General features: G+C 53.8%; 2 protein-coding genes across 5 annotated transcripts in view; both read left to right on the top strand.

The window, feature by feature from the left end:
* Window positions 1-18,111, top strand: part of Kif17 (kinesin family member 17) — a 31,106-nt gene extending 12,995 nt beyond the window's left edge. Inside the window, exons 5-15 of one of the 4 annotated variants that reach the window (XM_041652108.1) lie at window positions 696-1,148; window positions 3,329-3,438; window positions 7,701-7,854; window positions 8,260-8,816; window positions 9,612-9,689; window positions 11,068-11,285; window positions 11,836-12,067; window positions 12,466-12,724; window positions 14,238-14,311; window positions 15,609-15,726; window positions 17,253-18,111. In XM_041652108.1, coding sequence (XP_041508042.1) covers window positions 696-1,148; window positions 3,329-3,438; window positions 7,701-7,854; window positions 8,260-8,816; window positions 9,612-9,689; window positions 11,068-11,285; window positions 11,836-12,067; window positions 12,466-12,724; window positions 14,238-14,311; window positions 15,609-15,726; window positions 17,253-17,431 — 2,432 coding nt within the window. In that variant the 3' untranslated portion in view covers window positions 17,432-18,111. Of the gene's footprint in view, window positions 1-695; window positions 1,149-3,328; window positions 3,439-7,700; window positions 7,855-8,259; window positions 8,817-9,611; window positions 9,690-11,067; window positions 11,286-11,835; window positions 12,068-12,465; window positions 12,725-14,234; window positions 14,312-15,605; window positions 15,727-17,252 lie in introns of all 4 variants that reach the window. The other 3 variants (XM_041652106.1, XM_041652107.1, XM_041652104.1) reach the window with 3 other exon arrangements.
* Window positions 18,112-20,300: 2,189 nt separating this feature from the next.
* Ddost (dolichyl-diphosphooligosaccharide--protein glycosyltransferase non-catalytic subunit) lies at window positions 20,301-26,949 on the top strand. The gene is made up of 11 exons (XM_041651492.1): window positions 20,301-20,518; window positions 20,641-20,751; window positions 22,839-22,925; window positions 23,632-23,735; window positions 23,849-23,943; window positions 24,495-24,588; window positions 24,854-25,002; window positions 25,463-25,610; window positions 26,089-26,209; window positions 26,322-26,428; window positions 26,513-26,949. Exons 1-11 carry the CDS (start codon window positions 20,359-20,361, stop codon window positions 26,660-26,662), a joined length of 1,326 nt encoding a protein of 441 aa, XP_041507426.1. The 5' UTR covers window positions 20,301-20,358; the 3' UTR covers window positions 26,663-26,949.
* Window positions 26,950-27,014: the final 65 nt, after the last annotated feature.

Here is a 27,014-nt window from a genome sequence, read left to right as displayed (position 1 = left end):
GTGAGCTCCGTTTCTCTTTTAGGCAGAGTCAATTTCATGTAGCCCAGGGTGGTCTTGAACTTACAGAGATCCCTCTGCCTCTGTCTCCTGGGTGCTTGGATTAAAGGTGTGTGCCACCACTGCCTGGCCTCTGTGGCTAACTAGTGGCTTAGCTCTGCACTCTGATCTTCAGATAAGCTTTATTTGTTAGCTTACAAACAAAACACTACAGTCTCCAGAGAACAGACCCTTACCTACGAGTCAGGCAGCCCCGAGTGTCCACCTTGTCCCTCCTCCTTGGCTTCTTTTTATTTTTAGATGCTTTATTATTTTTTATGAGCATTGTTGTCTTATCTGCATATATGTCAGTGTGGGGGTGTCAAATCTCCTGGAACAGAAATTAGACAGTTGTGAGCTGCCATGTGGGTGCTAGGAATTAAACTTGGGTCCTCTGGAAGAGCAGCCAGTATTCTTAACCTCTGAGCTATCTCTCCACTTACATCCTTGGCTTTTGTGTGGCCTTGGGAAAGTTCCACGCCCTCTCTGATCCTCAGTCTCCTTACCTGTACCATGGCAGATCCTCCTTTACAGACTCCTGAAAGGTTCAAATGTCGCCCCAAGTGAGTGGTAGGCTCTAAGGGCTTGGTAGCCAGCCACCCTCACCTTGGGAAGATGCAGGACTCACCAGCTGATGCTCCCTGCCTGCCTCTCTGCAGATGAGCGGGGTAAGGACCACCTCCGTGCAGGCAAACTCAACCTGGTAGACCTGGCGGGCAGTGAGCGGCAATCCAAGACCGGGGCCACGGGGGAAAGGCTGAAGGAGGCCACCAAGATCAACCTGTCCCTGTCAGCACTGGGCAACGTCATCTCGGCCCTGGTGGACGGCCGTTGCAAGCATATCCCTTACCGGGATTCCAAGCTAACGCGACTGCTGCAGGACTCGCTGGGTGGCAACACCAAGACTCTGATGGTGGCCTGCCTGTCTCCTGCCGACAACAATTACGACGAGAGCCTCAGCACCCTGCGCTATGCCAACCGGGCCAAGAATATCAAGAACAAGCCACGCATTAACGAGGACCCCAAGGATGCCCTGCTTCGAGAGTACCAGGAGGAGATCAAGAGGCTAAAGGCCATCCTGGCTCAGCAGATGGACCCTGGCCACCTATCAGGTGGGATAGCCTGGGGTAGCAGGAGAGGGCAGGGTCAAGCGGATATCCCATCCGTATGTGTGCATCGCGCTCTTAGCATCTGGATGACTCACTTGCCCACGTCCCACCCCAGCTCCTGTAATCACGGCTGCCATTCATTCTGTCATCTGGCAGGCACAGAAACTCGGGCCTGGAACGCAGGCCTGCAGGACCTGAGGAGATGACAGAGTGTTCTGTGGCTCTCTCTCAGGAGCAGTGGGCAGAGAAGAGTCTAGCATCAGAGACTCTTGGTCCTCCTGCCCTCCTGCCTCTGTTGACCCAGTTCTCCATACAGTTCCCGACCCCTTGCCCCACCCTCCACCCGCCCACAAGCCCCTCCCTCCTCCTCACACTCCACTACTTACACAGCCCCTGCTCATCCATCCTTCCAACACCCACCCATCCTCCTTCCCCTTTTTCTACCCATCTACCCGTTCAGATCCCCCAACTGTTCATATATCCACCCTTTCATTCTCCTTCCTGAACCCTCCCACCTCCCCAACCCCCACCCTTCCATCCAGAGTTCCCCTAACACTTCTTTTTTTTTAAAAAAAAAGATTTTTATTTATTATATATACAACATTCTGCCTCCATGTATGCCTGCAGACCAGAAGAGGGTGACAGATTTCATTACAGATGGTTGTGAGCCACCATGTGGTTGCTGGGAATTGAACTCAGGTACTCTGGAAGAACAGTCAATACTATTTTTTTTTTTTGATTTTTCGAGACAGGGTTTCTCCGTAGCTTTTGGTTCCTGTCCTGGAACTAGCTCTTGTAGACCAGGCTGGCCTCGAACTCACAGAGATCCACCTGCCTCTGCCTCCTGAGTGCTGGGATTAAAGGCATGCACCACCACCGCCCAGCCAGTCAATACTCTTAACCACTGAGCCATCTCTCCAGCTCCCCCCACCCCAACATTTCTTCGTATGTAAACCAGGGCTGGACACTGGGGACACGCATGTCTCAGACCCAGACGTTACCTCTTTGAGGCAGAAGAACAAGCTTTAAGGCAGGCAGCCATGCTGGGCAGAGAGGCTCCAAGCCTATCGGTTAGAAAAGGCTCCGTAGAGGCACAGTAACCAAGCTGAGTCCCGGGGCATGAGCATCATGCCTGCTAGGATCAGGGGCTGTGTGAAGATCCACAAACATGGCTAACTCCACACACTTCTGCAGGCCGCCTTAAGGTGGGGCAAGGGACAGTGGGGGCCAGGTAAAGCAGCAGGATGTCCATCACCTTGCCTCCTCCTTCCCTGTCCCCTGCCCTGACTGCACATCCCCAAAACAGGAGTGGAAGAAGTGCCGTATCCCCAATGGGTCCCCAACCTGGCAGCTAATACAGCCTTCCGGGATGGGGGGCCCTTCCTGGGCTAGAATCCTGTTGCTCAGTAGGCACTGGCAGTGGCTGGCCTTGTACCAAGTGATGTGCTGAGACCAACGGCTAGCTTACCTGGTCCGCGGGCAAGTGACCGAGCCCCAGGAGCTGTATCTTAATCTTGATTAAGATGGACTCAGAAGAACTGCTTGGCTTCTGTGGGGAGCGGGGAGCGGGGAGCGGGGAGGGCAATAAAGGACTCGCCTGAGACAACACGTGGGGGCTTAGCACCCAAATAACCGTTGTCATAGTCCATGGGCTGCTCTGTGTGCGAGACTCCCAGCCTAGTGCTCAGTAGCATTCATGCGGGGCCTCTCAGCCTCCCCCTTCCCACCGTTACTACACGTCTTCTCTCTGATCCTTTAGCAAGACGTGGAGTATCTGCCTCTGCTGGCTCCCATTCCTCTCCCCCATGCCTTCTTCTTGCCCCTAATCCTGGCAGGCCAGCCCTACCCATCAAATAGCCCTGTCTCATGGCCTCTGCGGTGACCCTTCCTGCTGGAGCTGGAGAGGTGACTCAGTGGTTAAGAGCACTGACTGCTTTTCCAGAGGACCCTGCAGGAGCTCACAAATGTCTAATTCTGGCCCCCTCCCTGCCCTTTCTTCGTATTCATTTCACATCTGCTCACCCACTTGCCTTTCTCCTCTAGTGCACAGTGGTGTAGAGTTGTGTCTAACGCTACTTCCCCAGGGTCCTGAACTCTTGGGTCGATGGTATTTTACATGGGGTGTATTTATGCTTGGTCCCTGGGTGCCTCACGCTCGACTCCTCCTGTCTCCTTATCTCCAGCCCTGCTGTCCACTCAGACACCCCTGAGCCCTGCCCAGCCTGAGGAGAAGATGCTGCCCCCCACTGCCGTGCAGCAGGACACTGAGGCTGAGAAGCAGTTGATCCGGGAGGTGAGACCCCAGCAAGTTGCCAGTGTGAAGGAGAGAGTGCCCCAGAGAGAGCCAGTGTGTCCCTTTTTTTTCTGAGGAAGCTGAGTCTCAAAGAGGATGTCACGATGTTTCCAAAGCTATAGGGAAGAGAGGAATATCAAAGAGTTGCTTCCTGACTCAGACTGTTCTTTGTGTCACAATAGAAGCTGTGTGGGGAGAGAACTGAGGACCAGTTGGGCACATCCCCAAGAGAAGGTCTCCTTAGTAACGTTGTTGTGTCTTAGTTAGGGCTTCTCTTGCTGTGAAGAGACACCATGACCATGGCAACTCTCATAAAGAGAAACATTTAACTGAGTGGCTCATTTACAGCTCAGAGGTTCAGTCCGTTAGCATCATGGTGGGACCTGGCAGTGTGCAGACAGGCATGGTGCTGGAGAGGTAGCTGAGAGTTCTAAATCTTGCACAGGCAACAGGAAGTGAACTTATCTCACTGGGCATGGCTTGAGCATTTATGAGACCTCAAAGCCCGCCTCCACAGTGACACACTTCCTCTAACAAGGCCACACCTACTCCAACGAGGCCATACCTCCTAATAGTGTTGTTCCCTTTGGGGGCCATTTTCCTTCAAACCAGCACTTTCTGGAAAAGGTGGCTGGAAACTGATGGGAGTAGATAGCTACCCCTGGAGTGGGTGGGCTCTTGGCAGAGGCCATCAGAGTGGAAAGGAATCTGCCTTTGGTGCTGCAGCCAAGCCTGGGCCTGAGAGCAGCATGGCCTGTTTATGCTCTGTGTAGCACCGGCTTCACAGGACACCTAGGTCCTCACAGCATGCATCTCCCAGCATGCCTGGGAAGTACCAGGACAGGAGGTCTCCAGGGATATAAACATAAGAAGACATGACAGAGGGTCCCTCGCAACTTCAGTTCCAGAGGCCCCTTCTGCTTAAAGGCTGTCTGCTGTCCTTGCCTAGTGGTTTGACATTCAGTGGTCCCTGGGGGGAACTGGCTCTTCCTGAGGGGGAGCCCTGTGATACTAGGCAGAAGCAGCTCCTGGGAGCTCTGGCATGGTCTTGTTTACAGCTGGGGGGGGGGTCTTGTCTCTCAGCTATGGCCTCAATTAGGGGCCAGCCCTCAAGATCCTTGTCAGAGCTGGGTGGTGGTGGCACACACCTTTAACTGGGAAGCAGAGGCAGGTGAATCTCTGTGAGTTCGAGGCCAGCCTAGTCTACAAGAGCTAGTTCCAGAACAGGCTCCCAAGTTACAGAGAAACCTGCCTTGAAAAAAAAAAAAAAGATCCTTGTTAGGTTGTGGGACCAGAGGCTTGACTTGGTGGCCCCAGTCCTGGGAGCTCTGGCCTTTGGGGCCATCCAGGGTAAGTCTGGGCGTTGAGTCTGTCTCTAGGACTCAGGACCCTTTGTGTAGGTAAGAAGTGGCCCTCTGGGGAGGGCTAAGCCTGTAAGCCCACTAGGGGGCAGCCCCTCTTATGTTAGCAACCTTGGTGCTCTTCAGGTACCCGTGCCCAGGAGCCACACCAAGTGGCTTGGAGTGACTGTAGAATCCTACAGTTATGAGTAGATCTCGGGGAGGGGAGAACTGGACAGTACCTGGAAAGGAACCTTCTAGGCAGGGTCCTTGTTATCTGGTAGATTGGATGTTGCTTCCCCCTAGTGGTCTCTAGGGAGAACACACCCCACTTTGGGCAGGCAGTCCCCATGGGTGTTGCCTAAAACCTAGTGGACAGGATAGGCCATCAGAGGGTGCCCACAAACACTGCTGTCCCTGGATTCCATTTCTGACGCTGCTGAATGGCAGAGTGGCTGAGTTAGGAAGGAGGCCTCTGTGAGCCCTGGGATCGAACTTGCCAGGGAGCAGGGCAGAGCCCCTGAAGCATGAGAGGGGTGGGCATTTCTGGGCAGAGCAAGTTATCAGAAGCTCAAATATGTTAATAATAATAACAAATCAAAACAACAAACAAGCTGGGTGGTGGTGGTGTGATGTGGGAGTGATTTCTTATTAATAAAGAAACTGCCTAGACCCATTTGATAGGCCAACCCTTAGGTAGGCAGAGTAAACAGAACGGAATGCTGGGAGAAAGAAGCTGAGTCAGGGAGTCGCCATGGTTCTCCCACTCCAGGCAGATGCAAGTTAAGATCATCCCTGGTAAGCCAGCTCATGGGCTACAGCAGATTATTAGAAATGGGCTAGTCCAGGTGCGAGAGCTAGCCTAGAAGAGGCTAGATAGAAATGGGCCAGGCGGTGTTTAAAAGAATACAGTTTCTGTGTAATTATTTCGGGGCATAAGCTAAAGCTAGCCATGTGGGCGGGCGGGTGCCAGGGACGCAGCCCCACCGCTCCTACTACAGTGGTGCATGCCTTTAATCCCAGCACTTGGGAGGCAGAGGCAGGCAGATCATTGTGAGTTTGAGACCAGCCTGGTCTACAGAGTGAGTTCCTGGACAGAAAACTACAGAGAAACCCTGTCTCCAAAAACCAAAGAAGAATAAGAAGAGGAGGAGGAGGATGAGGAGGAGGAGGAGGAGGAGGAGGAGGAGAAGGAGGAGAAGGAGAAGAAGAAGAAGGAGGAGGAGGAGGAGGAAGAGGAGGAAGAAAGAAGAAGATGACAACGACAAACAGGAACAAGGGGTGAACAGGCCGAGGGTCCACATTCTGAGTACCACCCTTGTTTAGTGGCTCCCAGCCTCTTCATCAAAAAATACCCTGACAGCCGGGTGATGGCGGCGCACGCCTTTAATCCCAGCACTCGGGAGGCAGAGGCAGGCGGATCTCTGTGAGTTCAAGACCAGCCTGGTCTACAGAGCGAGTTCCAAGACAGGCTCCAAAGCCACAGAGAAACCCTGTCTCGAACAACAAAAAACAACAAAAAAAAAAAATACCCTGACAGAAAGCAAGCTATGGGAGAAAGGATAGATTTTAGCCCACACTTCCGGGTTACAGTCCATCGCTTTTGTGGAAGTCAAGACAGGAGCTTGGACAGCTGGTTGTGTCACATCCATGTCAGGAACAGAGAGATGTGAGCACACGCATGCTCGTTTCCTTCTCCAGCTTGACGTCTCTTCTCTTACTCAGGTCTTGCTGCCTAGGAAATGGTGTCACCCACTGTGGCCTAGGTCTCCCTGCGTCAATGAACGTAACCAAGACCCTCCCCCACAGGCCAACCCAGCACAGACAGACCCTCACTGAGACTTTCTTCCCAGGTGACTCTAGGCTGTGTCAGACTGACAGTTAAAGCCATAGCAACGATCAAGTTGACAACCCATTGTGCCCACCATGAGTGGAGACCTGGGTTCCATGCTCAGCACAGGAAATGCAATAACCTCAACAGCCAAAACTTTTTTTTAATTTTAAAAGAAGGGGTTGGAGAGATTGCTCAGTGGTTAAGGGCACTGGTTATTGTTCCAGAGGGTCTGGGTTCAATTCCCAGCACTCCCAAAGTGGCTCACATCGTCTATAACTCCAGTTCCAGAAAATCCAACACCCTTTTCTGGCCCACGTACATAGTTCACAGATCTACCCACTGGCAAAATACCCATGCTCTTAAAATTAATAATAACATAAAACAATAACAAGAGCCGGGTGGTGCACGTCTTTAATCCCAGCACTTCAGAGGCAGAGGCAGGTGGATCTCTGTGAGTTTGAAGCCAGTCTAGTCTTAGAATGAGTTCCAGGACAGGCTCCAAAGCTATATAGAGAAACCCTGTCTTGAAAAAACCAACCAACCAAAAACTCCAACCACAATAATAAGAAAGGAAGAAAGATGGGAACTCAGGTTTAGTCAAGGAGCTTAGACTGTCAACCCACCCTAAGCAGAGGATATGGCGTTACGGGTCGGGGGGATAGGCCTCAGCAGTGTGGGGAACAGCTGAGGTGGGAGCAAGAGTGAATGTGGGGGCCAAGGGGGATGCTGTTGTGACCGGAGCCAGCGGTTCCAGCAGAGATGGGAGAGCGAGGCCAGAAAACAGAAACAGATTTTGTTATCGATGGCCCGAGTACCACTGTGTAAACGTGGCTAGATGAGGAAAGGCGTTCATGACATAGTATAGCATGGAAATTTAGGCTGAAAACCCATGGAAAGCACAGTCCATCAAAACTGCGTGGAGAATATTGCAGAGGAGCTGTTGCCTGTGAGCTGTCACCCCCATGTGACAAAAAGACCCTCGCCTCGTCCTCTTCCTCCTGCATTGTCTGAGTATCTAGAATGAGGTCCGTTCTGAGGGCCGGTTCTGAGTGGTGGTCACTAACCACCTGTGTCTCCCACCACCCCAGGAGTATGAGGAGCGCCTGGCCCGCCTGAAGGCTGACTACGAGGCAGAGCAAGAATCTCGGGTCAGGCTGCAGGAGGACATCACTGCCATGCGTAACTCATATGACGTGAAGCTGTCCACGCTGGAAGAGAACCTGCGCAAGGAGAAGGAAACAGGTGTGTGCTGCCGGGAGCCCCCCTCTGTGTCAAGCGTCCTCTGCGTGGTAGGCTCCACCCCTTTCCATCCAGCCAGGCAGGTGCAATAGTTATCCTGTCTATAGGTGAGAAAACAGGCCCAGAGGAGAGCTATATTGCCTTTGGCCACCCAGCTGGGGAAATAGAGTCAGGACTGGCGTCCAGGCACTCCAGGTCCAAAGTTGATATTGTCACACCACACTATCTTGGGGTGCTCTGTCCACAAGCTGGGCCACATCCGGGCTTCAGGGATGGCTTCCTGGAAGAGGGGGTGAAGGCAGTAGGGCAGGGATGGATGGCGTGGGAACTGTAGCTGGACCCTGAGGCTCTTCAAGGTTCTGACTCAAGCTGGTCTTTGGGAGACTAAGGTGTTTCTGTTTACTGCAGAGGCCATTCTCAAGGCCGAAGTCCTCTATAAGACAGAGGTCATGTCCAGGGCCGAGTTAGCCAATGGGTCCGAGTACTCACCAGCCTTGCAGTACGAGATGGCTGTGAAGCCCACCATCCTCTCCATGCCCAACACACTGCCCGGTGATGAGGTCACCAAGAGCCAGGCTCCCCTCACGTTTGAGGAACTGTCCCATGTGGAGGCCTCCAGGTCAGAGATTTCTTTTGGATCCAATGAGTCATCCACACTCGAAGACTCCTCCATGTCGGAGGCCTTCCCTGGACCCGAGGAGCTTTCCAACGTGGAGTTCTCCATGCCTGGGGTGCTGGCTGAGAGCAGATACTTCTCTGATGATTATCTGGGTCCAGAAGCTGCTGCGTCTTCACTGGAGGCGGAAAACTATGTCCATGAGGACGTGCCAGCGCTGGAGCCCCTGCAGATGTTAGCGGGCCTGCAAGACTCCTTTGCCGAAATGGAAGCCAAGCTAACCAGGCTCTCCTCTACCGTGGCCATGACGGACCTGACCCAGACAGATGCCCTCCAGACCCCTGACCAGGTAACTGATGTCCTATGGAGCAGGCAGGATGGGCTGGGAGCACGGGGCTCACTGTACACAAAGGCCTGCTGACCACGTGTCATCCATGACTCAGTGGCCTGGTTGGGAAACCTGCTGTCCTGTGGCTGGGAAGGATGCATACTCTGTCACACACACTAAGAAGGCCAGGATGGAGTCCCCAGGTCACATTAGGCAGGCACCTGTTCCTTTGACAGGACACAGTGTGTGTGGAAAGGAGGCTAGGTTGCTGAGTTGCTGTAGTGATCCTGAGCTCCCAACCTAAGACAGCCAGGGAGCCTGGGGCTGCCCTTCAAGACCCCAGGACTAGGGGGTGCCTCCCTGTCCCTTCCTGCCCAATCTCTGGTCCCTTCCTGTTTTAAGAAAGCATTCCTCTTTTCTCCCCGTTTTTCTGTTTTCTTCACGTAAGCAAACATATGCATAGACATTTAACCGCACAGGCCTTTGAAATCCCAGCTCTCGCCTCACGGTGTAACATTGTCCATTTGCCTCTCTTGGCCACGGATTCCTCCTCTGAATAGTAGAGATGCCAGCTTGTGTTTTGCATGAGATAACATGGCATAGCCTGGGACACCATATCGCTCACCCATGCCCTGTGTCCCCCTCACTTCTTCACCCCTACAGCAGCAGGCAGGCAGGCAGAGGAGGTCGTGGATGGGTCTGCAGCCCCCAAGGAGGCAAGGAGAAGTGGGTGTCAGGGCACTGAGGAAGTAGAGAGGATTTCTGGCCCTTATCCTTATCTGTTTCTCCCGCCCTCCCCGCCCCACCCCCCATCAGCCATCCTTGACGGACCTGCTGGATTCCAGTGATGTGAAGTCAGAACCTGAGGTGGTTGACAGCCTCCTCCTCAGGACTGTGAGTACCTGTGTGGCCTTCCAGTGCCTGGCCCAGCTCTGTCTGATTTGTGCCCTCCCTTCCTGGGACTAGGTCTCCTTACCCCCGCTGTCCCCAGGCAGCTGTCCCGTGGCTGAGCAATGTTTAAACAAAGGACCGCCACTAGGCGCATGGGTGGTGTGACTAGGAGACCTTCTGGAGACAGTGGCATTGGGGCTCTTGTCTTAGAGGAGCAAAGGCAGGGTCTGCACAGAGGACTAGGGCTGCAGGCAGGCCTGGAGGTCCTAAGGCGCTGTCTGGGACCTCCTGTAGGCTGGGGCACCCACTTTGGACACCCTTTGTCTTCTGCTTGGGACAGTGCAGCAGAACCTGGGAGAGGAGGCTTCTAGATTTCTTCACACTTAGGGAGAGCAGCCATAAGCTTGCAAGCCTCTAGGCATGGTCACAGGACAGGGTGTGACAGTCGGTGACAAAACGGTGGGAGGCCCCAGCTAGGAGTGAGACTGAGGAGAAGCCAGGAAGAGTATTTCATGCCCAGGACTTCCTCGGGGTCAGGGGTGGCACCGAGGTGGACAGATGGGGTGCCAGGAAGAGACATGGGGGAGAGGCAACAGCCAGAGAGGAAACTGGAGTTTCCTCTGGATCGGTTCCATGGGCGGCAATGGGAGCTTCTAGTACAAGAGAGACTCTATGGTCGGTTTCTCTTCTGGAGGAAATTATCCTGCCTGCCTTGGGGACTGGATTAGAGAGCTCAAGAGAGGAGCCTGGGAGCCCCTTTGGGGTGTTGGTGAAGATAATTGTAATAAGAATTAATTTGAGTGCAAACTTTTCATAGCTTGCTATAGGTTGGTTCTCTATTATCTTAAATCCATGTTCTGACATCTGAACCATTTTTTTTCTTTTTCCATTCCCATGTGCATGTGTGCATGTTTTGCATGTGTCTGGGCCGAAGTCTGTGGGTGCACATGTGTGCACACGAATGTGGAGGCTCCAAGCTGGTGTTGGAAATCATCCTCGTTTGCTCTGAAACCTTGTTCAAGGAGACGGGTTCTCCTGACCAGGCTTAGAGCTCACCCACATGGCTGGTCTCGGTAGCCAGCTTGCTCTGGGGTTCCCTGACTCTTGCCTTCTGAGGCTGGAATTACACGGAACTTACATGGGTTCTGGAGGTCTAGACTATAGTCTTCATACTTGCAAGGGTTTTAACCATTGAGCAATCTCCCCAGCCACTGACACTTGAAACTTCTGAAGCACCCTGGAGCTCAGAGCTTTTTGGATTTCTATGCCCATTGGGTTTTAGACTTTGGAATCAGGGATGCTCAGCTTGTGTGTCTGTGCAGGGAGTGAACCGTGCAGGCTCCTTCATGTCTCCTCCCATCTTGTTTCCCTCTGTGCTCAGGAGCCTGATCTAGGCCTGAAGGTGGCCGAGGAGGTGGTGGCTGAGGCAGAGACTGGCATGTGGATGGAGTCTGAAGCCCACATGGCCCAGGTGGCCGAGGTGGCCCAGCCTCAGCCCTTGCTGGCCATGGCGAGTGTGAGAAGGGAGAGCGTGGGTGTGGAGGTGGCTGTGTTGACTGAGGAGCTGCAGCCTGTGGATCAACAGCGGGTGCTGGCCCGGTGAGCAGCAGGTTCAGGGGTCAGGAGCCTAGGGTATGACTCCCAACCCCAAGGGTGGGGGTTGAGGAATTGGGGCCCAGGCTGGACTGAGGTGAGATCTGCTTCTCAATCTCTACTGAGACCACACCAGGCTTATCATAAGAGGGGCAGTGGGGCTGGGGAGATGTCACAGCAGGCCGGGGAGGAGCCACGGCAGGCCAGGGAGATGCCACAGCTCTCACCCAGAGCCACATTGGCGCCTGTTTCCGCTCAGTCACCTGCTGGGACGTGCTTGTTCTATAACAGATAAAAGCCGCAGAGCCCCACGCCTATGCTAATGAAGCACAGCTACAAGCCTGCTCCCCTTCTCCGTGGCAGGCACCATCAGAACGGAGGGGGGCGGTGGCTCAGCTCTGAGCCCTCAGGACACCCAGTTAACCCAGCAGCAGTCTTATTATCTCCTTGCTACTCAGTTTACCAGTCTGCGAAGTGGGTTGTGGTGGGGGAGCGGGTGACAGACGTGGGCAGACCCACAGGATCTGTCATGTTCGCTGTCCCCTCCCGGCTGCAGCCTGCAGTTGCTGGAACAGCAGGTGGTGGGGGGTGAGCAGGCTAAGAACAAGGACCTGAAGGAGAAGCACAAACGGCGCAAGCGGTACGCAGACGAGCGCAAGAAGCAGCTGGTGGCCGCGCTGCAGAATTCGGACGAGGACAGCGGGGACTGGGTGCTGCTCAACGTTTATGACTCCATCCAGGAGGAAGTGAGGGCCAAGAGCAAGCTGCTGGAGAAGATGCAGAAGAAGGTGAGGCCCTGCCTCAGGCCCCTGGCCCCACGTCCCCGCTGGGCATCAACTCTCCTTGCAAATAGCTAGCAACCCCTATTCTCCACATGAGCATTTATTAAGCGCCTGCTGTATGTCTTATGCTCCAGAAGGAATGTCTGAATAGGGCATGGTGGCTGAGGCTGGGGCCACAGGTGTGGTTGGAGACCAATGTTTTGTGGAATTGTGGCCACAGGAGGTGCTCATTACATTTTGGAAGGGAGGGGGTGAATGGTGGGTCAAGGCTGGGGACTGGACACTGTCAATAGGGCCAGCAAGCAGTTGGTGAGTGGCTGCTGGGGGCCACTTGGGACCGAGTGGGCAGACAGGTGCTAAGCAGCCTCCCCCTGCTCACCACCTTTCACTCGTCCTTGGCTCAGCTGCGGGCAGCGGAGGTAGAAATCAAGGATCTGCAGTCTGAGTTCCAGCTGGAGAAGATTGACTACCTGGCGACCATACGCAGGCAGGAGCGGGACTCAATGCTCTTCCAGCAGCTCCTGGAGCAGGTGCAGCCGCTCATTCGCAGGGACTGTAACTATAGCAACCTGGAGAAGATAAGGCGAGAGTCGAGCTGGGATGAGGATAACGGCTTCTGGAAGATCCCGGATCCCATCATCCTAAAAACCAGCCTCCCAGTAGGTCAGGCACTCGGCTGCCCCCACCCTCCCCTGTCTCTGACAGCTGGCCACCTTGCAGAGGGACAAAGCCTGGCCTCTTCCTGCAAGCTGTGGGTGCAACAGGCATGGTATTCCTGAGGACCCAATCATTGGGGCCCCGAGAAGGTGTGCTCTGGAGGCAGACAGGTGGGGGCTGTGGGACCTCTGTGGGACCATCGTCTGTGACGTGGGAATAAATAGCAGTGCCTTCCTTAAAGGTCTGTGGTATGCTCAGACATGTAAATGCCTTAGAGTTCTGCCTGGCACAGAGTGGAGCTTGGTTCTGCCACTATTGTCATTCCGTCCTGAGTCCCCCAAAGGTTTGTGATTAAAACTGGATCTCTAAACAGGGCCTAGTTGTGCATGCTCAGCATCCCAGCATTTGGGAGGTGGAGGCAGGAGGGTCGGTTCAGGATGTCCTTGACTACACAGCAAGGTCAAGGCCTGCTTGGGATGTGTGAGACTCTGCCTCAAGAACAAAGCACAACGGGCTGGAGGGCTGGCTCAGTTGTGTAGTTAGGAGGACATGCTGCTCTCACAGAGGACTAGTTTGGCTTCCAGCACACACATCTGGCAGTTGCCACTGGCAGTAACTCTCCTCTTCTGGCCTTCGTGGGCGCTGGGCACGCACATACTGCAAACATGTGCATACAGGCACATACAGACATACAGGCAAAACCCTCGCACACACAAAATAAGAAGAAACTAATAAGCAAAGCCCACAAAACCAAAGCAAAGAAGAATTAAACCGAGTCTTATAGGATCAGGTTCCCAACCAGAGCAGTGAGTTATGCTAGGGCCATGGATAGACATCAGCTGTTCATGGTTCTGCCTGTGCTTGGGCCCTTGACTTCCTGTGTGATTTTTATGGAGATCACTGTCCCTCTCTAAGCTTAACAAAGAAGGGATTGGATAAGATGACCTTAAGGACCTATCCAGCTCTGATGAGCCTCAGAGTAAAGTCAGATTTTCTGTGGATCTGTTTCCACTGTATGTGCGTGTGTGTCTCTGTGCGTGCATGTGTGTGCATGCGTGCCTCTGGGTATGTGTGTGTGTGTGTGCGTGTGTGTGCATGCGTGCGTGTGTGTGTGTGTGTGTGTGTGTGTGTGTGTGTGTGTATCTCTACTTTCCTAAGTGGCACCCTGAAGTTCTTTTCCTGGTCATTGTTTATTTACACCTCCATCTCTGAAGTGACAGGTAGTCAGAGACACCAGTCAGTCAATTAAAACTCCAGCAAGCTCCATTTCCCATGAGCTCTGGGTAGCTGCAGCCTCTCCCAGTCCTCCTCTCTTGATGTCCAGCCTGGACCGGCGGTGTGGGCATTCTGTATCTGGGTCCTCTTGCCGTCTGTTTCCTCCTCATCCCAGGGGAACTGGGAAGCGTTCCCTGTTTCTAGCCTTCAACCAGTCTGACCTCCCCCCTGCCCCCAGTCCCAGGCAGGGCTTCTCCTCCTGCACCCTCTGCCCAGCTCCTCAGTTTCTGTTTTCTCATAGCAGTTCCAACCGGGCCACAGAACAAGCCAGCCCCAGCCCGCAAAACCTCTGCAGTGGACAACGGCGAGCCACACTTGGTGAGATCCCAGGTGGAAGGGGGGAATAGAGAATGGGGCTGGGGAGTGGGGGGGGGGCGCCCACTAAGTGCTGCGAGTCCGCGAAGCCTCAGGCTCATCAGATGCTGAGCCTAGACCCTTTTCTACCACTGTGGTAGACCTGGACCCTCAGGTAGCCTCTCATTTAAAAGTACTAACCAAAGGGAGAGTCTGTGGTAACCACCTTCAGTGCCTCCTGCTAACCTAAAGCTCAGTTTACCTCGGTGACTTAACTTCCTAAGAGAGAAAACGCTTTAAAACCTGTTCGTTCGGCGTGGGACTACAGAGAAGTTGTGTCGGAACACTTCTAGTTCCAAGCGACAGTGCCACACACAAAATAGAGACCTCACTGACCCATGTAGGTGGATCAGTTTCAAGCATGGCTGAATCGATCTTGGGGCTCAGTCAGGGTTCTGTATCTGACTTTGCCCTTTGTCCCTGCCTCTGAGCTAGCTAGCTTCAGGCTTTCTCCCCCACGGAAGGGCAGGTGGCGGTGCCTGCCGGCAGTTAAGATCCAAAAGGAAGAAAGATAACGTCCCTTCAGCCGGTGCTTCTCAACCTGTGGGCTGTGACCCATGTGGAGGTTACATATCAGAGACCCTGCATTACATTACAATTCATAACAGAAACAAAATTATAGTTATGAAGTGGCCATGAAAATAATTTTATGGTTGGCGGTCACCACAGCGCGAACTGGGTTAAGGCTACCATTACGTCCAAGCTTTTGGAAAAGCAGAGGTTGGCTCTCCCTGGTCACACGCCTGCTCTCTGTTCAGGATGATGTGACTCTGTAATTGGTGTAAATCTGGGTCCTACATCTGGCCCTGTGAATTCTCTCCCCACCGGATTGGGAGGAAAGAGTTACCCAGTGCAAAAGAGATTGAGGAAAATAAGCCCGCCACAGCAGTTGTGAGAAAGAGCCTTCCCAGAAGGGGACAGTGAGGATGCGTTTGGCCACAAAGAGAGCTGACTTCCGAGGCTTTGTGGATTGTGTATTCATGGAGGGACTTGGGCCACACAGTATCTGTCACCTTTGCCCCTGGTAATGCTGGAGGAAGGAACATGGGCCCCCTTCCCCATGACAAGGGAGGTGAGAGGAGGCCGTGACCTCCCTGGTCCTAGCTGCCAGGGTCCCTGGTCCTGTGAGTGATACAGCCCAGGAGATGCCCAGCATGGCATAGTACCATGCATGCGCAGAAGCTCCTGAGCCCAGTGTAGGGCGCACAATGGCTGCATAGATGAGGGGGCTGTCACTTACGAGGCTCTGAAATCTCAGCAGGAGGAAGACCGGTATAAGCTGATGCTCAGTCGAAGCGACAGTGAAAATATTGCTAGCAACTACTTCCGGTCCAAGCGGGCCAGCCAGATTCTCAGCACGGACCCCATGAAGAGTCTGAGTGAGTAACCTGCCTACTGGGGCCTCCCTTCCTCCACACCTACTGGGAAGTATGCCACGGGGATGAATTTGGAATTAGTCAGCCTCAGTTTCCTCAGCTGTAAAATGAGGAGCGTGATGCCCACTTCTCAGGATCAGAGCAGATGACCTGAGGGAAATAGGGTCATAGAGTAGGTAATTATGTTAGTCAGTGTTCATTGCTAGAAGCAAGGAGGAGGAGTGCTGGGAGCATGGCTCAGTCAGGAGAGTGCTTGCCTGGTATGCACAAAGCCCTGGGTTCAATCCCCAGCACTGCATAAAACCAGGCTTGTGATGCTTGCCTGGCATCCCAACACTTGAGAAGTGGGGGCGAGGGGTCAGCAGTTCAAGATCGTGTTTGGATACAAAGGGAGTTTGAGGCCAGTTATGGTAAGGTCCTGGGGCAAAACAGTTCTAAGAACTGAAAAATCACTTCACTCTCTTAAAACTAAAAACGGGCTGATGAGATGGTTCGCAGGATAAAGGTGCTTGCCACCAAGCCCGAGAGCCCGAGTTTGATCCCCAGGCCCCATGTGGTGAAAGGAAAAGGACTGGCTTCTCAGCTCGTTCTCTGACCTCCATACAGGCACTGTGGAAATCAATCAATCAATAAATGTAATAGAATTTTGGGGAAAAAAAAAACAGAACCCACAGGGCTTCCAGTAAAATATATCCATTAAAGGCAAACCATAGGGCTGGAGGGATGGCTCAGTGGGGAGTGCACTGCTGCTCTTGCAGAGGAAGGACCCGATTTTTAGTTCCCAGCACTATGGCAACTCACAACCTTCTGTAACTCCAGTTCTAGGGGATCCAGTGCCCTCTTCTGGCCTCTGTGGGCACTGTACACACATAGTGCACATTCACGTAGGCAAAATGCCTGCATAGTAAATAAATACTAATTCTTGAAAACTGATATTAAAGTTTTTAATAAGTTGTATTTATTTCATATACATTGGTGTTTTGCCTGCAAGCGTGTCTGTATGGGGGTATCACATCACCTGGAACAGGAGTTACAGACAGCTGTGAGCTATTATTATCTAGGAATTGAACCTGAGTCCTCTGGAAGAGCAGCCAGTGCTCTTAACTTCTGAGTCATCCCTCCAGCCATGATACTACATTTTTTAAAATTTCTAAACTTAAAGCAGAGGCAGAGTGGGGTGGTCTGGGATGGGAGGGGGAAGAAATGAGAATTTATTGAGGGCCTGACAGATAAGGAAACTGAGACCTAAGAGCCAGCACTGGTAGCAAGTGCTGGGCTGGACCTTGTGTCCAGGCTCATCTGCCTTAGGTACCAGGCTGGATCCTCAGTTAGGGGATTTTAAACTCCAGTCCCCTAACCTGGACCCTTTGGACGCAGAAGGAATATTAGGTCTGACATCTCAGCAGAGCACCTCAGAGGGGTCTCAGCTGCAGAGGCAGGGCCTCAGGCCCAGGGTGAGGAGTGCCAGATCACTGCTTTCTGCATGATTGCTGTCCTGGCTCACTGGTGCCTCTGCCTCTTGTCCACAGCACATCACAACTCACCACCGGGGCTCAATTCGCCTCTCAGCAACAACTCTGCCATGCCGCCTGCCCAGACTCCCGAGATGCCCCAGCCCCGGCCCTTCCGCTTGGAGTCCCTTGACATCCCCTTCTCCAAAGCCAAGCGTAAGAAAAGCAAAAGCAGCTTTGGTGGTGAGCCTCTGTGATCCAGCTGCCTGCTGCTACCTGTCCTCTGGCTTCTAGAAACTTCCAAGTCCTCCCCAAGAAGGCTCAAACAGGCCTCCTCTCCCCTACTCCACAGGATCCCCAAGCCCAAGGGGATCTTAGCCCTGGGAAGACCCACTCCCTTCCCTGTTCCCTTGAGAACTCACTTTGGCCCAGGCCTGAGCTCTGTGGAGGCTGGGCTACCCTTCCCTGAAAGAGGCCTGCTCCAGCTGTGCAGAGCAGCGATGCCCCCCTGACTTCCTGCCACAGAGCCTACACTGGCCGGTGTGGGTCTACCTCTATGGGCTCAGGTGCCACTGGGCCTTCACAAGCATCCTCAGCATGGGACACAGAAGCTGCCATGTGGACGAGGACGAAGCTCAACACCTGGTTGACTAAGCTTCAGGCCTCTCTGATTGTCCCCTTCCAAGGGAACCTGTGCCACACAGTGGGCACAGATGGAGACCCGGAGCCAACTACTATGCCTAGCCTCCTATTGACTGGAGCACAACCCAAAGAAGGTGCTTTACAATAAGCTGCCCAATAAACTGCCTTTTGGAATAAGTGCCCATCCCCAACCCTCTGGTGCTTCCTGCCCCCATCCATTGCTGTCCTGGAGAGAGACTGTCCTGTCCACTGCCTCAGGCTGCAAGCCAGCAGCTCCAGGGCTTCTGTCGACAGCAGCAGAAACGACTGTAGAAACAGAACCGTGTCTTGCTGAGGCAGAAGTGGCCTGGGTTGTAGTGTACACAACACACACTTGTGCCCTCACATGTGCCTGTGGAGATCGAGAGCAACCTCAGGTATCATTCCTCAAGCACCAACTGAGCTATCTCCCCAGCCTGGGCCTGTTTCTCTTTTTTTAATATTTATTTGTCTATTATTATTTAGTGGCGGGGCATGGTGTGCATGTGGGGGTCAGAGGACAACCTGTGGAAGTCAGTTTCTTCCACCATGTGGGTCTCGGGGAATCTAGGTCATCAGGCTTGGCAGCAAGTGTCCCTACCCACTGTGCAACCCTCCTTATGTCCCCAGCCACCAAGCGTCCCCCCAATATTGTGTGTGCCTGGTTGGGGGAGTATATGTCATGCTGCTTGGGTGTGGAGGTGAGAGGATGGCTCCCAGGAATGGCTGCCTCCCCTCCTTCCACTGTGGGTACTGGGGATGGAACTCAAGCTTGTGCGCACGTGCTGTGACCTGCTCTCCTGCCCAGGCAGTCTTCAGGGGCCTGCACTGGAACTGGGTGTCCAGACATAGCCAAAAATGAGTCCAGTTGTCATTTGTTTCCATCCAGGGGCTATGACAGCCCTCCCCTTTGGGTGGGCCCACAAACAGGGACATGATGGGTTCCGAGTCACCTCTGTCAACTGGAGAAGCACCCACTTCGTGGTGTTCTGTGAAGGGTTAGAGAGGGTAGTAGCTCAGCACTGAGCTAGTCCCTCCCCATTCTGCCGCCATCCTCATTTTATTTCAGTTACAGTGGTTGGCCCAAGGCTTTACCCCTGGGCCAAGGAGTTCCATGCAGAAGCCAGGGTTGAAGGTGAGGCTACCAAAGGCCAATGCAGTAGAACCAATCGGGAAGTTGCTCAGGTTTCTATGGGAGCAGAGCTCCGCCCTCCACCCACCTCAGGGATGAAGATCCTAGATCTCTCAGGGGATCCTGGGGAGGGCAGGCACCTCTGGTGGAGGAAGCAGAACAGCAAGCAGGAGATGGGCAACTCAGGGCGCATGTGCTATAGGCTGGTGGGATCAGAGCAGGGAGCAGAGGGTAATGGCAGTGTGGAGATGAGCTGAGGTGGAGACCCGAGTGTCCTGAGCAGTGAGTGGCACGCCCCTAGAGTTAGTATCAGCGGGTGGTGGGCTTGGCTGCAGAGAAGTGAGGAGCAAGAATCTTCCTCCTGTTTTTAAATTTTTATATCAAGATCGATTTATATTGACACAGGGTCTCATAGAGCCCAGGCTGGCCTTAAACTTGCTAGGTAGCTGAGGATGACTTTGAACTAATGACCCTGCCGCTTAGTACTGAGATTACAGGCGTGGGCCACCAAGCCTGGTTTTATATGATTTTGGTGGTCAAACCCAGGCCTTCATGCATGCTAGGTAAGCATTTTACCCCCTGAATTACAGTCCTCGCCCTTTAAATTTTATTTTTGTCCCGAGTTTTGGCTTGGTGTCTGTGTGTAAGTCAGAAGACAATTTGTAGGAGTCGGTTCTCCCTTTCCCTGACAGGCCTGAACTCCCTACGTAGGCCAGGCTGGTCTCAAAGTCACAAAGATTCGCCTGCCTTTGCCTCCCACTTGAGAGCTGGGATTAAAGGCATGAGACACCAATCCCGGGTGTGACGAGCCTTTTTTTGGCCTTTAGACCTGTGCCATCCCTGCTGTTTGGGACGAGGCCAGGAGGCTACGTCCCCACCCCATTGCTCCCTATAGGGAAGGGCCTGCTTCCTAGCCCTCTAGACTAGTGACGGACGAGGAGGTGACACCCCCGCCCCGATCTCGTCCAAGTGGCGACAATCGTGTCCAAGGGGTCCAGGACCAGCAGCCTAGGAAAGAAACTTAAACCCTAAAGACCCTCAGAGATAGGTGGGTTTGAGACCAACAGCAGGAGCCGGCACGGGAGAAGTCGAAGGGCGCCCGGCTTTGTTGATTGGCCGCAGCTACGGAGCTGTCTCTCTTGGATTGGTCCTTTACCCTGGGGGAGGCGGATCCCCGAGAGCATTCCTCCAATAAAGTGCAGAGAATGAGCCTCCGCTGGGGCACTTCCGGCGGCGTTCCCCGTTTCTCAGTCCGTCCCCGCCGCGGTATGGGCCGCGGGGGCCACAGAGTACCCGGACCACTTCCAGGTGATACTCCAGCGCCTCGAGCGGCCATTGGGCGGCCGCGAAGGACACTTCCGGGGTCCAGGTGCTCGCCTCTCCGGCTGGAAGATGAAGATGGATCCCCGCCTCGCCACTCGTGCCTGGCCCCTCTGTGGGTTGCTGCTGGCTGCGCTCGCCTGCGTCTGTGCCAGCGGCCCCCGAACCCTCGTGCTGCTGGACAACCTCAACGTGCGGGACACGCACTCGATGTTCTTCCGCAGCCTGAAGGGTGAGCCCCGCGGCGAGGGCATGGCCGGGGTTGGGAAGCCCCGGGGTGACTGCACCCTCCGCCGGCGGCAGCCAGGGTTCCTCTGCTGACCATCTACTCCAACTCCCTCTTTTCTTCTCCAGACCGGGCCTTTGAGCTCACCTTCAAGACCGCAGATGACCCCAGCTTGTCCCTCATTAAATACGGAGAGTTCCTCTATGACAACCTCATCATTTTCTCCCCCTCCGTGGAAGGTAAGGGCGGCGCGGCGCCCCCAGGACGGGCTGGGATTCGAGGTGCAGGATTCCGTTGTCTTCTTGTGGTTCCTGGGCATGTTCTGGGACTCGGGATGACTTTCGAAACACAGGGGAGGAAAATGTTAATTCCAGCCTGGGCCTTGGGGCCGTTATCTTTCAAAAAGATAGACACTTTATGGAGAAGGGGATTTTGTCGAACAAAGGCTCTGATAAAGAAGCCCCTGATTTGACTTGCTTGTGTACAAAGAATTGCCCCGTTATTAACACGGATTGCTGTAAAAAGCCTTTCTGCAGGTGGTTGATCATAAGATTACAAGTCTCCCGGGCTTGAGAGTCTGGTGTTCCCAGACCAAGAGCAGATGATGGGGTGGAGTGGGGTCTCATTTTTATCCTGCCGAGCTGCGTGGCTTTCACATAGCTGTAGCCTGCTCACCTGTCTTCATCTGGCTAGGCATCTCCAGCTCCTTCGGCTATTTCTTACTTGCTTGTATGGGTGTTTGGTCAGCTTGTGTGTCTCACTATGTGTATGCCTAATGCCTCCGGAGGCCAGAAGAAGGTGGTGGCTTCCTTGGCACTGGACTTGAAGGCACTTGTGAGCTGCTGGGAATTTAACCCTGTTCTCCGAAAGAGCAGCCAGTTCTCTTAACCACTGAGCCATCTTTCCAGCCCTGGCCATTTCTTTTGCCTTGCTGTTTTGGTGAGCATGGTAGATAGTCTTTCCATTTCATTCTTGTGTCAAAAGACTCAGGTCGTCCCTGTCTGCGGTAAGAGGTCTCTGCCATCCTTTCAGTTAGTGACACATGGGTGGCTTTTCTTTCCCTGGCGGCTTCTTTGTATTTTGTAATGCACACAAGAGTGGGTTATTCCAGCTATCCACAATGTCCCGTGTCCCGTCCCTGGCCACCACCACCCCACCCCTGCCCCAGCTCCTGCTATTTCCCTTCAGGTCCCATTGGAAGAGCTCCCATCACCTATTCTGGTCTCGGAATATTTTCACAGCGTGGCCTCACAGTACCTTCTGACACAGAGGCCACCTGTACCCAGCTCTACCTTGGAACCAAGTCACGTTATTCTCCTGCTCACAATTCTCCAGTGGGCCCCACCAGCCCAAGCCTTCCAATAGCTGACCACTCTGCCTCACTGCTGGTCTCTGGTCCAGCCCTGAGGCTCACCCTACCCGGCGGACCTCACACCTGTTGTTTACTCTGCCTGTGTGCTCTTTGCTCTTCCTGCATGCTGTTGCTGTCCAGCCAACCCTTCCAACTTCTCATGTGTCGCTGGTTGGAGACACTCCTCGCCAACCTTGGCACAGTGACTCCCTTCCCTCATTGTCCTGTTCTTTCTTCCCAGTCTATAGAAATACTTCGCAGGTAAGCGGATTGTCTTATGTTGAACGCCAGACTCACTCTGGTGATAACTCCAGAGCTCAAGCCCCACCCGGTGCCAGTTTGGAGGCTGGTGGCAGCAATGGCTAGATACTAAATGAACTGACAGAATAGACTCTCATTCTTCAAATGCTGGGAACCCACAAGCCCTTTGGGTGACGTGGAAGCTCTGGATGGTTCTGCTGTGGGGAATGTGAACAAGGAAGCTGGTTGGTGTCAGCCCTGAGCCTTACGGTCAGTGGCAGTGTCACCCTTGGGTTCCGCAGTGCCTTCTCAAACAGCTCAGGCGGAGTGACATTGACAGACTACTGTACGGTGACCCCAGGCATGGAGCCAGCGATGGCCAAGGCTAAGGGTGTTGGAGGCGTGAGAGCATTTGGACAGCACTGCTTTGAGGTGTGGGTAGAAAGTGCAGTATTTCAGGTTGAATAGATGTGCTTGGAATATGTCAACAAATGTCACTAGGATGTGTTTGGTGAGTACACCTGAATGACCAAGGCATCGCTTTGAGCGTTCCTTTGAGTACACAGGTGTGTGCCGTGCGGCAGCTGTGGTGGATTTACTTTCCTTCTCATTTCTGGATCCATGGGAACCCATTCAAATCAATTGTGGCTGCTCTGGAGGGTCCCCTACCTCCATCCAGCAGCCAAGGAGTGGGGACAGGACTGTCTGGTCACTGTGTCTGGGGCCTTCTTTCAGATTTCGGAGGCAACATCAACGTGGAGACCATCAGCGCCTTCATCGACGGTGGTGGCAGTGTTTTGGTGGCTGCCAGTTCTGACATTGGTAAGTCTGCCTAGGAAGTTCCGGGGCTTTCCAGCAGTTCTCCACGGAACTCAGAGAGCTTTATACGCGGGAGCTGCCAAGGTGGCATTGGCTAGGTGAGCCCCAGCCATCAAGGAGGCTTATCTGGCCCTGGGTCCCTCCTGTACGGTCCTGTGACCAGAGACGGTGAGGACCCTGGTTGGCCTTCTCCGTGGTTTTCTTTGTTGTGTTCTGTTGGTTGGCTCTGCTCTGATGGGGGAGGAAGTAGGGGAGGCACTAGATGGATTTTGTTCAGATTATGGTTTTGAAAGTTTTGCTGCAGCAGGGAGAGAATCACATCCTCAGCTCTTGTTGATCCCTCAGCTTCAGCAGCAAACAGCCAAGGGCCCGTTCTCTCAGCAGCGAGAGCCTCTTAGCCTTGTTCCTCTCTGTGGGTCTCCTGGTGGAGTGATGACAAGGACTGGTTAATGCTACCATTGACTGTGCCTTTGCTAAGTTTGTTAAGGGGGTTTGTGCAGAACCAGCTTGTTATGTTTGTGCAGGGAAGAGGGAAGGCTCTTGTTTAGGTCCACTTAGCATCTTCTCAGCCCTGGAGCTGATGCCCTGCCTGATGCAGGCGCTGGTCACTGCGGCTGACCAGTAGAGGATGAGGTCTGAAGAAGCCGTGACCTGTGTTGTCAGGCCTGCTGGTCAGAGTTCAGCCGGGCAATCTCTTGGGTCTGTGCAGGTGACCCTCTTCGGGAGCTGGGCAGTGAGTGTGGGATTGAATTTGATGAGGAGAAGACGGCTGTCATTGACCATCACAATTACGACATCTCAGACCTTGGCCAGGTAATCAGGCTCGTCCCTTCAGCAGCTTTTGCTGAGAGACCAAGTGGGAGTCAGGGAGGACTCCCTGGCCCTGGGACCATCTTCTTGACCCTGTTTCCCTGTCCCCTTTGCAGCATACGCTTATCGTGGCTGATACTGAGAACTTGCTAAAGGCCCCAACCATTGTTGGGAAGTCATCGCTGAACCCCATTCTCTTCCGAGGAGTTGGGTAAGTGATCAGGGACACCAAGGGAACCTGGAGGATCAGGGCTCACTTTCTGTTAGTGGACATGAAGCCAATTTTGTTTCGTTTTTTGAGACAGTGTTTCTCCCTGTAGTCCTGGCTAACCTGGAACTCGCTCTGTAGACCAAGCTGGCCTTGAACTCAGATCCGCTTGCCTCTGCCTTCTGAGTGCTGAGATTAAAGGTGTGCGCCACCACTGCCCAGCCAAATTTAGGGTTAGAATATTTGTTCTTCCAGGTGATAGCAATGAGTTTTACTATAAGCAAGAGGAACCCTGAGTGCTTGACTGTTGAGAAAGGATCTTTCCTGGCCAGTGTGGAGGCTGAAGCAGGAGGATTGGGGCTGCAGGCCAGCCTAGCTAGTGAGACCCTGTCTTTGAATGAGTTGATGGTGAACAGATGAGAAAGGGGAGAGAAGGGCTGACCTCTTTCTGGGAAGACACGGAAGAGCTTTTCCCTGGGGGCAGTGGCGTGGGACCCCGTGTCCTGCACCTGCTTCCTGCTCAGGGCTAGGCTTCTCTCTCTTCCTCCTTGCAGAATGGTAGCAGACCCTGACAATCCATTGGTTTTGGACATCCTCACAGGCTCTTCAACCTCCTACTCCTTCTTTCCAGATAAGCCCATCACCCAGGTGAGAGCCTCAGCAGCCTCCAGCTCCTGGGCCAGGGATAAGGCCTTTTTTTTATTTGAAAACCAGGCAAAGCAGGAGAGGTGGGCTTTGCTGAGTCTGATGACATGCTAGGACCAAGGACAAGGGGGAAACAATGGGATCCTAGGTCCTCCCTCAGGTAGGCGTGGGGACATAGTCATGTAGGTGTCCAGCCTGCTGTCCCCTTGCTGTGTTGGCTTTGTTCGTACTTTGGAGATGCTCAGGTGACTGCCACTTCTGTCCCCAGTACCCCCACGCGGTGGGGAAGAACACTCTCCTGATTGCGGGGCTCCAGGCCAGGAACAATGCCCGGGTCATCTTCAGTGGCTCCCTGGATTTCTTCAGCGATGCCTTCTTCAACTCAGTCGTGCAGAAGGCCACACCCGGCGCCCAGAGGTAATGCCAGAGCCTGGCACATGAGGTCTGTCTGTGTGCAGGAGGAGGAGGAGCGCACTTTGAATTGTGTGTCTTCCGAGCTTTGCGTGATCCACAGCTTTGCTGTGGTGCTGCTGGTATTGGCACCTGTGCTCACCAGGGTGGTAGTGGCTTGTGTGGAGCCCTCTCACCTACACGCCTAGAAGATCATGTGACTTGCGGCTGGAGCACACGCCTGACAGGCATAAGTTCCTGTTTAGTCTCCAGCATGAAAATAGCTGGGATTGATTGTGCAGGTGACCCACAGCAAACCGCCTGCAGCTGCTGTTCAGTTTTCCCTTTAGCCACGGGCCAGTAGCTGTGTGCAGCCTGCTTTCCGCTCCTCGCTTACTGAGCACTGGCCTGCTGGGCAGGGGTGGTCTCCATTAGGCACCCAGCAGGAAGTGGGCTGCAGCCCCAGCCTCTCCTTTCCCTCCTCCAGGTATTCTCAGACAGGCAACTATGAACTAGCTGTGGCCCTTTCCCGCTGGGTGTTCAAGGAGGAGGGTGTCCTCCGAGTGGGGCCTGTGTCTCATCATCGGGTGGGCGAGACGGCCCCACCCAATGCCTACACTGTCACCGACCTGGTGGTAAGAACTCGTGGGGTCGGTGGGCGGGTCCTAAGGTTTTGACCAGGGTGGATCAGTTAGCTCAGAAGCCTTAGGGGTATCCAGGATGAACACGTACTTAGCTCTGTCTCTAAGAGGCAGCAGAGATATGGAGCCGACTACCAGCGCTAACTGAAGCCCCTGAGGTGGAGGTGCAGTGGAGCTCAGCTGGCAGGGAAGTCGGGCTGACCATAAAAGTGACATGGCAGGTGGAACTTGGCGTTGGATTTTGTAGGTCACTGTTAGTGTCTGGACAGTTGTCAGTACCTGCCCACTCGGGATGGAAAGGACTCTGCTCAGGACCTCAGGCCCAGGGAAGGCAGAGGGGCTGCCAGTGCTGGCTCTGCTGAGAAGCAGTCATCTGTGCTCTGTGACTGCGGGCAGACTCGAGTCCCACCGTGTTAGTAGTGGTGCCCCTCCAACTGCCGGCCCTCCTAGCTGACCTAGCCTCTCATCTCAGGAGTACAGCATCACGATTGAGCAGCTCTCCAATGGCAAGTGGGTCCCCTTTGACGGTGACGACATTCAGCTGGAGTTCGTGCGCATTGACCCCTTTGTGAGGACCTTCTTGAAGAGGAAAGGTAAGTGTGATGCCTGTCAGAGAAAGCCACACAGAGCAGCCAGCTGCCCACCTCAGGACACACATCCCTCAGGGAAACCCTGGTCTGAGTGCTGCTGCTGCTGCTTCCCCAGGTGGCAAGTACAGCGTCCAGTTCAAGCTGCCTGATGTATATGGTGTGTTCCAGTTTAAAGTGGATTACAATCGGCTAGGCTACACACACCTGTATTCCTCCACCCAGGTAAGCGGGAGGCAGTCCATTTCTGGCCAGTAGGTGTCCTCCTTAGGCCTCCCACCAAGACCTGCTACCTCTGTGCTATTACAGGTGTCAGTGAGGCCACTGCAGCACACACAGTATGAGCGCTTCATCCCCTCAGCCTATCCCTACTATGCCAGTGCCTTCTCCATGATGGCCGGGCTCTTCATCTTTAGCATCGTCTTCTTACACATGAAGGAGAAGGAGAAGTCTGATTGAGCTGAACCTGGGACTCCATACAGCAGAGACGGCAAGAGGATTCCACTGGAACCAATGGGCTGGGCTTTTGTCGTTGTTTTAAAAAAGGCCATGGGAAAGTGGCACAGCCTTACCTCAGTGATGACGACTATGGGGTGCGGGGGGGACATCTTTCTTTACTCATTGAGTGAGGATGACTATGGGGTGGGGCAGGGAGCATCTTTTTTCTCAAGTTTTCCTACTTTGAATCACTCTGGCATGTACAGCCACTCCATTTCTAAAATAAAGAGAACCGCTGCCCTCACCCATCCCCGGGCCCCCACATCATGATGGCAGGGCTGCTGTCTCGGGATTACATGCCGGAGACTGTCTT

Source organism: Microtus oregoni, unplaced genomic scaffold, assembly GCF_018167655.1.
Source record: "Microtus oregoni isolate MIOR12 unplaced genomic scaffold, Mior012 000005F_ref0000423, whole genome shotgun sequence".
NCBI classification, from domain to species: domain Eukaryota; kingdom Metazoa; phylum Chordata; class Mammalia; order Rodentia; family Cricetidae; genus Microtus; species Microtus oregoni.
This window is presented reverse-complemented; position numbering and strand designations above follow the sequence as displayed.

Bases quoted from the DNA above. Each gene is read 5' to 3' on its own strand.
- Ddost (XM_041651492.1), top strand. From the start codon at position 20,359: ATGAAGATGGATCCCCGCCTCGCCACTCGTGCCTGGCCCCTCTGTGGG. The intron at 23,944-24,494 runs GTAAGTGATCAG...TCCTCCTTGCAG, and splicing joins ATTCTCTTCCGAGGAGTTGG to AATGGTAGCAGACCCTGACA. The intron at 25,611-26,088 runs GTAAGAACTCGT...CTCTCATCTCAG, and splicing joins ACACTGTCACCGACCTGGTG to GAGTACAGCATCACGATTGA.